This window comes from Seriola aureovittata, chromosome 13, assembly GCF_021018895.1.
Source record: "Seriola aureovittata isolate HTS-2021-v1 ecotype China chromosome 13, ASM2101889v1, whole genome shotgun sequence".
NCBI classification, from domain to species: domain Eukaryota; kingdom Metazoa; phylum Chordata; class Actinopteri; order Carangiformes; family Carangidae; genus Seriola; species Seriola aureovittata.
In genome coordinates, this window is record NC_079376.1 from 26,318,306 (window position 1) to 26,331,136 (window position 12,831).

Here is a 12,831-nt window from a genome sequence, read left to right on the forward strand (position 1 = left end):
TTCAAATATATAGGATTGTGTGAAACAATGTGATTTTTCAATCTTTGGGTTAGGGAAAGGAATGTACACAACTAATAAATGATTAATTATTTGTATGATCCAGACAATTCATTATCTTGTTTCCCTCTCTTGGGACAATATCAGCATTACCTGCAGGGTACTATAGGTTTATCTGTTTTGGGGACTGGTGAGTTTATAACAGTTTTACCGCTGAGATTGAAATATCATTCATGTATTACATTCATGCAGATTACTGGACTACTGTTTCAGTAAAGGGTTGTAACTTTCTCTAACACATGTATGTTTCTCCTTGGAAAGCCTTCTAAACAAACTCTTGCATTCTCTTACACATGTTTTGGTTTAAAGGAACATTTGGAATATGGGTAGTACAGTCTCATGCACTACTTATTATTGATGTGTTATCATGGAATGTACTTAGTATTCACACCAATTATTCTTTATAATTAACATTAACAGACTGAAGGAATTATCTTATCCATGCTAGAGAAGTTAAAGGGAGTTTTGAACAGAGCTAGTACTAAAATCATTAATAGACTATCCAAATGAAGTGTCTCAGTTAAGTATAAAAGATAGTTATTTAGAATTACTCTCGTTTTCCCTCTCTTACCTGTATCCCTCACAAAGTAGCACTCAGTTACATATAAACCTGCTTCTCAGATTGTAGTCAATTAATGGCATCAAATCATAAAGAAATTTGATTTGCCATTACCTAAAACATGTGGCAAAATGAAACCTATACTGTAAGGACTATTTTAAATATATTATGTTACTTCTGTATACAGTGCTAATGGTGTGATAATGGTTCTGTTTTAACAGAACTATTAGCAGAAAATATAATAATGTGGTTGATTTAAAAATACGTTAGGATATGTCTAATAATTAAAGCCAAAGTCACCACTCATTCCATTTGACTGAGGCTATTTCTGCTGGTTCCTGTTGAATAAGGGTCCTCAAACCAACTGAGCAAAGTGTTCCTCCACATGATAGACTTAAGAGAAGGTGGAGGGTGGTGCAGGACCCACATTTTAAGAAAAAAAACAAACATTTCTTTAAAAGAAACATCAACAAACCATCAACATAGAAAGCAAAATGAAACTTGAGTGTTAACTTACTGGAGTTACAGTTTATCCTGATACAGTCTAGATGGGGAAGAATAAATGACAGATGAAATTGCATCCTTCAAGGTTACTGCTGCAGACATCCAAAAACAAAAAGTCCACCCTTCCGGGGACGTACACATGCAGGAAGGTAGCCATTTTATTTATTCAGTATTTATATCTAAGTTTATGCCAAATTACCATTAAATAAATCATAGATTTTATCATTTCAAAACCATCATTAACAGTAAATAAAATAATGCCTGTGTCAATCATAGAAATGAACTAGCTACTTTTAGAACTTGTGCATTTTTGATACCTATAGTACCTATAGAGTTCAAATGTATAAATTGTTTAGGCACAGTATTTACAGTAAAATGGCCACTTGTAGTACCAGCTACATGAGTTTTCCAACCCTGGTCTGACTGTTGGACTTTAAAGTTTTAAGCTTTACATATTCAAATTAGAAAAGTCAAAGTCTCTGGCTCCAAAGCCTCTGCACCAACCAGGTGGTAGCAGCCATTCATTTTAGAGCGCTGGACCTTTGAAAAAAAGTGAAGAAAGTAAAGACTTATATAATTTGAGTTGCTATTCAAACAGCAACGAGTTGAATTTGTAAAACAATAGTTCCCCTGAGCCCAGAATAACTGCTGTAAGTAACTATAAAGACAGCGAGGGTTGGTCACCATGTGGCTGGTGGTTTCATGTGTCGTCAACCGCAACAGAAAAGTGGGAGCAAACAGCCACGATCCAATCAGCACCAGCACCATGCAGAGGCACAGTAACCCCAACCACTGGATCTATACCTACATGTGTCACTAAGCTGGACCAGAAGCTAGATCTATATTTACAACGTGAACAATCACACACATTAACATAGGCTAAGAAATCATATGAGCACTTATCAATCAGAGCTGCAAACATTTTGACTGAAATCTAGAGTCTGACTCACATTAATTAATATAATCAGCTTAGAATTCATCTAAAAATGGCTTGGGCAAAAAGCTAACATCTGCTTACATTATTCTTACATTTTATAATTTTTACTGGAGGTACTGTATACTCGAGTTATAAATTGACTAGATTTCATCTTGGCATTCTTTAATATAATGACGAGCAGTGTTTTTGGAAGTATTTGGGGTCACAGCCAGCTGTAGGTTTAGCTGGGCTCTGTTCTCGGGCTGTTCACCTGACGGGCCGCAGGCTTAAGGCCTTTGAAGGGGTGAATACCATCTTTCGACAAAACGTGATGGAAAATGAAGTTGACGGGTAAACATAAAAACATAACATTGAAAAGCAGAGACTTCCATAAACACATCATAGTAAGCAAAGAAAACAACTACCAAGAGGAAGAGGAAGGTGACAGAGAAATTACTTCATGTCAGAAAAATGAAGTTAGTGAGAAAGACAGGAAAAGTTTCTCTAATGCTGTGTTGAATTATGGACTAAAGATCAGAGGCTACACTTGGTGGAATTCACCTCTTAGACAGTCTCAGGAAACTTTGTTCATTAAAAAGACTATTCGAGATTAGACTTTAAAGCCCATTATCTCTCCATCATAACATGTATTCTGCTTATTGTGCTGTGACTGTCTCAAAAGTTCTGTAAATTAGAACATGATTTGACTATGGTTTGTCTGTTTGAAAGATGTTTTCCACTGAAATAAATAATTTACCGTGGTATAGCATGAATTCGTTATATATAGTTCTATTCAGTAGCAGTCTATGGGTATCTGTTTGCACAAAATGCATTAACACCCATGCAAAGACCAAAACTCTCCTATGTTCTGAAGCTGGTAAAACCTTTAAGGGATCATAGTGATGAGTAACTGATGAAAGGCTAAATAGAATACAGATAGAAAGGAGTGAGAGAAGGAAGAGGTCACTGCTCAACAGTAAACTGTCTCATGGTGAAGGATGTAGGTGTGGAGGCAGATGAGTGGGTGGGCATACGATACCTAGGTTGACTGTGAGTTTGACACGACCCCCATCCAACTCCAGCCTGAGCGTGTCGGCTGAGTCTCGGGAGGTGGTGGCCATGAGGAGGCCATAGGCCCGTTGGGAACGAAAACGCAGGGAAACGTCCTCTGCCTCAGTGTGCATGATGTTCGGCATCACCACTTTCATATACATGCTGCCGTCGTAGGAGAGGATGGATGCCTCTGTATAAGAAAGTCAGGAGCACAGAGAGACTGTTAGCCACATTTCATCATATCATATTATCAGTCAGAAGGTCTTTGGCATAGACCATGACTGGATTAACCTGCCGAGGTTCAAGGCCCCCTTTACACCCCACTCTCTGTGCACTGTGTAAAGGTTTGTCGATGCTGGAACACAGAACTACTTGGCTGTAACTGAGACACATTCATTGAGGAATGCGCAACAAATAAGCACAAAACTGGAAAAAAGGGTTAGGGTAAGTATTAGGGCACATCTTCAAAACCGTAGGCCCCAACACCAAAGAATAAAGCAGAATTTAGTGGTGCATATTCCCAACACACTTACTATTAAATGAGCACAAACCATCTAATGCACAGAAAGCCTATGCCAAGTCTGTTATTCAACCCATATCCAGACTGAAATAGCTCAGCAACTTCTGGATGGACATCGATGATCCCCAAAAGATGAATTTTATTAACTGTAATTACCAACTGAAATGAAACATTTTTCACATTCGGTCACTTTCAGTCATGTCTTTTTTGTAAAACAAAGAGCACCTTTCTATGCAGCCAGGATCTTCTGGAGAGTGTGTACACTGAGCTACACAGCATGAGATGAAGAACTGTCGCATCTTTGTTTTCACTGAAACATTGTGACTACGGCCATGGAGCTAGATAGGCTCCCTCTCGACTCACATGACTCATGGTGTTTGGTCTGCCCTCTGGAACCATCTGTTGGAGTTTTGTGTTACAAACAGGAAACAGGAAATAGGAAACACTACACCTTTGTTAGTTAAACCTTTACTTACCAACACTACTGGTCACTCTTCAGTTATAGTGACAGAGGCTAAAGTAGCAGCCAGTCTAGCTAGAATTAAACCTGGATCTGATGAATACGGTAGGGTGATTAAATCATGTAGGTTTCAGCTTACGGCAGTTTTTATGAACTGTTCCAGCTTTTGTTGAATGAGTGAATAATGAATGAATATTGCCTCCTTATCTTCCTTTCCTCCCGGAACACTTTTTTCATTTGTTACTTCTCCTCATCCCCTGGCACCCATCGGGGAACGTGACACAGTAATGTGTTTTTTCCTTGCTTTGTAGTTTTTCAAGGTTTGCAAATTAAAGTCATTAAATGAATGTCTAAGATGCTAACTTTCTGACTCATTCATAATTGAAAAGAGTTTGGCTGGCTGTAATTCTATGTTTCCACTTGAACATGTAGGGAAGAGAGTTACAGCGCTGGACTGTTTATATCCACAAGAAAAGGTGCACAAACACTGTAGTTATGTCCAGAGACTATTTTCCACTGGTGGGTTTTACAGTTGTGACGTGCAGACAGTTCTACCTGCTGAGGGACTTCAATGCTGTTGTTATTGCAGCAGTGTACCTGTGAGAGCTGTACAGGAGCATCATCAACCAACAAACAGCACACCCTGACGGATTTCTCATCATTGCTGGTGACTTCAGTCATACAGAGTCAGACATTGTTTTGTTCAAACTTATGTTTACCCTCAGGATTGTGTGGTGGTTCTGAAATAGCTCCAGAATGCTACATCACAGTGTAACACACATATGTCAGTGCATGTGTGGTATGCTACAATATCATAACTGATCTCAGAATGGTAGAAGCCAAGTCAATGACAGCTTGACAAGCTCACTTTGGCTATAGCTCACCTGTCAAAGATCCAGGATCATTCTCAATGCCCAAATGTCCAAAAAACACTGCTCCCCTCTCCGCTTGACAGGCTCCAGCCTTTGTCAATGACACATTCACGCCCATGAAAATGAAAGAAACTATAGATACAATGGCTGTAAGTCAAACTGGCCTCAGATACAATAGCCTGCTACTGCCACAAGAGGGCAATAAATTACATGATGCAGGCAAACAGGCATCAGATCGTTTATGGACAGAAGACTGCTCTGAGATCAGATCTAAGAAGAGACATGGCTTCCTTTTCAGAATCGTTCTATCTGATGACTATTTTCAGCTTTAACAGTACTTACCCAGACAGCACACCACTGCTTTGCAATCATCCACCTCTTGTACCTGATAATACCTTCAGTCCTATGTCACAGGTCAAGAATAAACCCCTACACTAAAGATTTAATGTGTTTTTGATATCAGAATGTAAACATATTCATCCTTTAAACCTTACGATTCCATTCAAACTGACACTGTAATCATCAGATGAGGTTGTCCAGTTCTCAAAGGAATAATAAGGATTTGTGCAGTTGCTACACTAATCATCCTGAGATCCCTGTTTCTTTTTTTGGAAATCTATTTCTATTTGTCTTTTTCTCATCACCGCTTTCATTGACCAGACCCACACTTTCTTCCTGACACATCTGCCTGGATTTTTTTATTATCTTTTTGTTTTGCTCATTCTCTTTTATAGTTCCGTTTATTTATCTCTAAGGTCTAAATGCGTAAATATAGATATCGATAGGCAGACTCCTAAGTAATCTCAATAACAAATCAAGTTTAAGGACGAGACAGGCTGATGGTTTGAGGGTTTCACAACAACCCCAGTTCATGTGTTGCCAAGGAACTGTTGTATGTCATTCCCTATCTCTCCTCTCTTTTTCTCTTATCTTACTTTGACAAAACACCAAAACAGAAAAAACATTTTAGAGAATACTCTAAAATAACAAAAAATACATTTCACAAAACACAAACATTTAGAAAAACACACCAATTAAACAAAACATCTTAGCAAACATTTTGTTTGTGATTGATCACTTTAGTTGAATAAAGCTTGCTCATTACAGTCCATCAGATGTACTGACTGGCCACGAAGGCATCATCCTTTTCCATTTTGTAAGTTATTGTTATGAATTCGAGTTTTGTTTTTGTGTTTTCAAAAAAAAAATCAAGACAGCATAAGGTCAAAGTAATTATGAACTGGCAAATGTAATAATATTTTTTCATTTGAATGAATGCATTTTAGATTAAATTTAAATAATCAGTTTATAGTGCCCTTTTAAAATGTTTATTCATTTAAGAATTGATCACAACAAAACACTTTAAACTATTGTAATTATTCTAATGGAAGACTCCAGGCTCATACACACTTCCTGATGTATTTTAATCCCTTTTGATGTGATTTGTCATTTCTCAGAGTCAGTGTTAATAGAATTACAGTAATGAGACAACCCTTGTGTTGATGTGCCCGTCGTCTTAGGCTGCAATATTTTACTCACTTAAGAAAAAAAGAAGATCATCTGGGGCTTTGAAGCTTCTGTGCATACATGACAAAATCATATACCTACATATTAATGATGAGGTGACTAAATGAATATCACTGTTTCGTCATGTTTGTCTACATGCTGTCCGTGTTTGGACACAGATGCTTGGTGCTGATGTTTGTTTGACAAGGTGTCAGATGACGGCTCAGTGTAACATATACAGTTTATTTCTCATTACAGCTCTGAGCTGGGTTTGTGTGTGTATGTGTGTGTATAGTGATGGTTCTGCATGTGTGATGGTCACAGTGTGTCCAATGGATTGATACACTTTTAACTAACTGACCTTGTCCTGTTCGAACTATTAAAAGACCATGATACATTTTGTTTGGTATGAAGATATGGCATTTCTAACCAGTTCATTCTCTTTTCTTTTGACATTCGACACGGTTCAGCTCAGTGATGTGTTCACTGACTGTGTCTACCATCTGTCATTAAAGACATGTCCCTTCACCAATGCAGCTGAGGACGAAGTAAAGACATCTCAGCTATAGGGAGAACCAGGTCTTTATTTGGTTGTAGGGAAGAAGACAAGACAAGCACATCTGAGGTGTGATGCATTCCATGTAACCCCCAGATATTCAGCCCTTCTTAAAGACAAACCTTTGGTCGAATCCTGATTTCACTGTGACGTCGTCTGACAAACACCAAACACCTCCTTTCGTAATAATGATACCCGGAATCACAGGAGTTTATTCTGAGTCTCAGCTCCATTGTATTGGAAGCGCTCTTCCCCTCCCCTGCAGTTCCTGAGCAACCAGAAGACTGGAGCGGCTCAGTAGACTGTCCATAACAAGAGGTGTAGCCCTGAGCCCCAGGTCTGCATCCATAAACAGTCCAGACCTGAACCAGATTTATACCCAGTTTGTTTGAAACAAAGTCTCTAAAACTAGAGACAATGAACTGCAGCTGAAACCCCCTAATAGAATCTGTTTGATCCAGAAGCTCCAACTCAGTGACAAGGAAATATGATCAGTAAGTCAGTCAGTCAGTCAGTCAGTCCGTCAGAGACATTCCAGATTAAAGGGCTGGCCCAGCTTGTTGCGGTCCAGCCAAAAAGAGAAACTTAGATCAATGTACAACACTTCCCTTGATTAGCCACTTACACTTACATCCTGTGTGAACTATTTTATTCTGCCAGCTAGAGTGAGGGAGGGTAGGGCTCAAGCATTCTCTCACAAACATCCAGCCATTTTGACTGGGCAGTCGCAGCAGGCAAAGCAGCCAAGAGTGGTGGTTTGGAATGACCAAGTGGGGGTGGAGCCTCAATCGGTCCAAACCCTGGGTGCAGCCATCGAAAAAAGGGTCGACAATGCCCTCCCCTGTGGCAGCCCCATTTACTGCAGCACCCCTCCTCTGCCAAGGGGGCTGGAGAAGCTGGTCAGGTGTGTGTTGAGGCAAGGCAGGTAGAGGAGGAGCCAGAGCATCCACCTCCCCTTTATTGCCAGCTCATCACTCAGGCTGCTCAAGCATTGGAAATTGAAATGCCAGCCAAGCTAGGCCAGGCAGCATCCCGTTTTGATGATTACGTAGGTCAATCACTCTTTTTCTGTATTTCTGCTTCCCAATTTAGAGGAACTGGTACTGAATCAGTTTGCACCTGAAGCCCATCGCTGGTCAGGTCTGTGTAGACAACTAGCGTGTGCATGGGCGGGAGAGGATTGGCTGTAGACCACCACCTCCCATGGATCAAGCCTTAGGGGCCTTGGTGTCCCCCACTAAGTCTGTCTTGGGGAAGCCGAGATGCCCAAGCAGGATTACTGAAATGATGGATGCCATGCTTGCCAGAGTGCATGGAGCTCTGGCAATGCATGGACAGCTGGTTAATGCAGGGGCTATTCTGGCCTTACATCAGTGCCAGCTGGCAAAACAGTTGCAGGAGGGAGGTTCTAACCCAGTTGCTGAGGTACAGCAGGTCTCCTTGCTCCTAGCTAAGCTAATGAAAGAGGAGGTGGTGGCAAATGGCAGGGCCATGGCCTTCCTCTGGATGGTGAGGTGCCATCTCTGGCTGTCTCAGTCACGGCTGCAGGGGGAAGACTGGAACTGTTTGTTTAGGCTGCCTGTGGTGCCATCTGCCATGTTTGGGCCTGATGCAAATAAAATGCTCCAGCAGGCCCGCCGTCATGTTCAGGAGCTGTCAGGAATGCTCCAATAGGGCCATGAACAGCAGGTTCTTCTGCATCTGAGGACAGCACCTGTCCTTGGAGACATTTGGGGTGGACCCCTGGGTCGTGTCCACCATGAGTTATTGTATGCAGTTTCTGCATCCACCCCCACTGACAAGGTCAGCCACAGATTCCGTAGAGGTCTCAACAAATTTTTTAGACCCCTACGATGCAAGATGTTGACTGTGCCGAGGGTCCGACACAGTCAACATGGCCAATATTTTGCTACGATTAACCTAAATGATGATTGTTTTCAGATCCCAACATGGGAGGGACACAGATGCTATCTCAGGTTCACCTTTGATGGCAGATATCAATAGCCATCCGCCCTCGTGAAAAGTTCCCCAGCCCAACAGGGCCATCCAAAGGGGTGAGGGCATCGGCGGCTGGCAGCACGGGCCCGGGTTTGCACATTACATTAATCCTCTGTAACTGCAGGCTCTCTACCTAGCTCTTCTGCACTTCCAGCCCGAGCTGAAAGACTACCATGTGCTGCTGAGGACTGACAGTACAGTGTGCTGCCACTGTCAGTATACTGCCTATATATACAGACAGGGTAGTCTGGGTTCCCTGTCACTTTGCAGATCAGATGACATGGGAGTGGCCAACACTCCTCACAAGCACAGTTCAAGTCCCTGAGAGTGATGCATGTGCCGGGTCGCATGAACCTTGCAGCAGATCAGCAATCCAGGGGTGGGCCCCTACCCGGAGAATGGAAGCTGCCTCCAGAGGTTGTATACCAGATCTGGGACTGCTTTGGTACTGCCATAGCACATCACAGCTCACTGTCCCCTCTTCTACTCCATAGGACAGGCAATCCTCCCTTGGGCACGGATGCAATGGCATTTCAGTGGCCACAAGGCCTCCTGTAGGCCTTCCCTCCCTTCATCCTCCTGCACCTGCTCCTATTGTAGGAGATGAGCCTCATCCTGTTGATGAACTGGTTTTCAGCAATAGCACCCCTCCTTCAAGGACTGCCATGGGAGCTCCCTGTTCGGAAGGACCTCCTGTCCTATGTCCATGGGACTCTTTTTCACCCCTTTCAGAGACCAAGTTTCTGGCCATGGGGTTGCCCCAGTGTCTTGTTAGCACTCAGCAAGGGCAGCATATTCCTACCGTTGGGGAGAGTTTCAATTATGGTGCACCTCGGGGCAGGTGGACCCTCTCTCTTACATGACCCATGACATTTTCCAGTTCCTCCAAGCAATGTTGGAGTCGGAACAATAGGCGTACTGGTGTGGGTCGAGTGAGGGGGGCATGGTGGCTTTGATGTGGTTCAGCACAAGTCTCTTGAAACACATCATTATAATAGGAGTTAGAGAAATGGGGCGGCAGTAGATCAGGCATGTTACTGATGATTGTTTGGGCACGGGGCTAATGGTTTTTGTTTTTAGGCATGTGGGCAGGTTAAAGATGGTAGTAAACACATCAGCCAGCTGGTCGGCACATGATCTGATCACCTCCTGGTATGCCATCAGGTCTGGTCGCTTTGTGTGTGCTCACTTTGCTTAGGGAAGACCTAACCTCAGAGGTGCACAGGGTAAATTCATGGTCATCTGGTTTCGCAGTTTCCTTGTCTGACGAAATGGGCATGGAAATGGTTCACTTCCATGCCATCACAGGGCAGTTGTTTGGGCTCTTATAGTCAGTAATAGCCTGTTTTCCTTGCCACAGGTGCCGAGGGTCATTGTTTAGTAGGAAGACGTCCTCGATTTGTCATGTTTGTTTACGTTTTGCAGTCCTAATTCTCTTTTTGAGATAGGACCTGGCTATGCTGTAGGCTAGGGTGTCACCAGATCTAAATGCGGGGTCACAGGCCTTCAGAAGACTTATTTGAAGTGACAGACTCGATGAGGAGGCATCCCTGTGTGTGTGTAATGTTATGCAGTGCACAGGCTCTTTAGAATAAGTGGCAGGCTATGTGACATGTAGAGCACTTAAAATATAGTATTGCATTTAGTCATGTATTACATATACATATAGGCTATGTCAAGCCTATTGCTCATATTGTATTAAAATACACACACCAAATGCATTGTGATGTGCAAGTTATTTAACCCTTTGTTTTATTCATTTGTGAGTGTAACCTCTTGAGTGAAGGAATATGAGTGTTTTGTGGGTGTAAGTGTGTGCCTGTGCATGTCTTCATTTGTGTTAAAGCCTCAAATATTATATCCTCCATATTTTAACAGATTCTCTAAAGAAGTATTTACAAGGGAGTCCAGCCTCTCGACCCCATCTCAACCAGCACCCATTGACCAAGGTGAGCCAGCCACTCCATCTACCTCATCTCAACCAGCTCCCTGTGAACAAGGTAAACCATCTACGTCCACATAGCCACCAATTGCTACTGGGAAAACCACAGGTTCTTCCTCTTCCCCCTGTGAAACTATCTCTGTAGCTGGTGAGTCTGTCAAACCACCCCCTCTGGATCCTGCAGACTTGCCATGCCCTCTCTGATAAAGTGAGGACTGAATTAGTCACCAAAGAGAGTTGCCACCATCACTACTTTTATTCGTTGTAGTGTACATACCTGGCCTGGCATCAGTCACAAGCCATTAAAGAAGTTCACTGTAAGGACATGTAGAGTTACGGACCCACAATTGAAACTTTGTTCCCAACATCAAACTATCAAATTGATAGGAAACAAAGGACACTTCTCTCACAAACATTCCATGCTTTTAGCATGCCAGAGAGATACAGAACCAGACCAAGGGTCAAAGGTCAGCTCCAGACGCTCTACCAATGGACACCAGGCAACTGGAGAATATAGGCAAAATCTCCAGTTTGTAACAATAAGACTCTGTCACCAAAAGGACTGAGTATCACTAAGGTGTGAATCCTGGCCTCTCTGTGCCATGCATGAACACACACACACACACACACACACACACACACACACACACACACATACACACACACACACACACACACACCAAACTCCCTTCCTCTGTCCCTCTCTAGATAAGAGTCATAAACTACAACAAACATTCCAATCCTGAGTAGTGACCAGCAGAACTCTCTTCATAGACACGGATGTAAGAAAGAAGAAAGAGTATGAAATTAAATATCTAACTGTTCTGTAACTCCTGAGATGTTTCTATGTAATAGGTCAATCCCAAACTTCTATCCTATAGAATGTTTGAAATGTAACATGTAGACTTTAAGACAATGTCCTTCATGTGACCATATTGTCAGCATCCTTCATACAAGGTAACACACTACATGACATCCAGAATGTCAATATTATTATTATTACAGTCAAAGAACTGCTGTGCGATCCACATTTAGAGACTATTAGCTTTAGGAAATGTTTATATTGTTGGTTGATCAGTTAACCACTTGTATTATGATTAATTCCAGGTTTGAAGGATGTAATATGAAATCCACACTTGTATTACTCCTGTTGTCATTAGTGCCATAAGGTTTATATGTTATTTCATTTAATGTTTTATGGTCATGGTGGAAGACAGATGTGTGAGTTTAAAGGTAAACTGTAGAATTAAACTATTCAAAAGTTCAGTGGAAAATTACTCTCTTCTCCAAGTTGAAACAAAGGAGAAGATGGGTGATGCCCCTGAAACGTGTGCCAGCCCCCAGGGGATAAAACAGTCGTGATCAATTCACATTTTGCCAGAAGCTAGAAGCTGAAAACTGCTCAATAGCTCTGTAGTCCGGGCTCTTACCAACAGCCTGGCTCTTAGCTCTAAGCTGCTAGCCACAAAATCACTGCTCTTAGCCATTTTTGCACTTTATCATCTTTATTGTCTTTTATTTTTTCTTGCGCAATCTTTTATTTTTATAAGCCAAGTCAGGACCAACTGGACCAAAATACCAGAAGTACCTCAGAGTAATTCTGTAACTTTTAATTATTATCAAGTTTTCCTTTTTGAAGATTTTTGATAACTTTAGAGTCATCTGGTCAACGCCAGTCTCCGCTAAAGTTATCCAGCCAAAGTGAAGAGCATTAGAGTTTATTTCACATCAACCCGCAAGAGATGCTAGCAGGTAACACATCTGCACGACCACCTGCAGAGAAGCCGACCAGAAATCAAGAGTGCTTGAGACAGAAAGTTTCCTTGCAAACTTCACCAAAGCTGAACCAGTGAGACACCGGCAGAATCCGCCCTGTGATAAAGGTGAT

The 12,831-nt window shown here is 42.0% G+C and overlaps 1 protein-coding gene across 15 annotated transcripts in view; it reads right to left on the reverse strand.

Annotated features, from left to right (window-relative positions):
* nrxn3a (neurexin 3a) overlaps positions 1-12,831 on the reverse strand; it is a 239,751-nt gene that overhangs the window by 76,367 nt on the left and 150,553 nt on the right. For 12 of the 15 annotated variants that reach the window (XR_008829349.1, XM_056393149.1, XM_056393154.1 and 9 more), the window contains 2 exons: positions 3,076-3,279; positions 1,134-1,160 (listed from right to left, as the gene is read on the reverse strand). Coding sequence is in view for 14 of the 15 variants with exons in the window: in XM_056393149.1 (XP_056249124.1) it covers positions 1,134-1,160; positions 3,076-3,279 (231 nt within the window). In the remaining variant the exon portion in view is untranslated. The remainder of the gene's footprint in view (positions 1-1,133; positions 1,161-3,075; positions 3,280-12,831) is intronic. The other 3 variants (XM_056393155.1, XM_056393150.1, XM_056393145.1) reach the window with 1 other exon arrangement.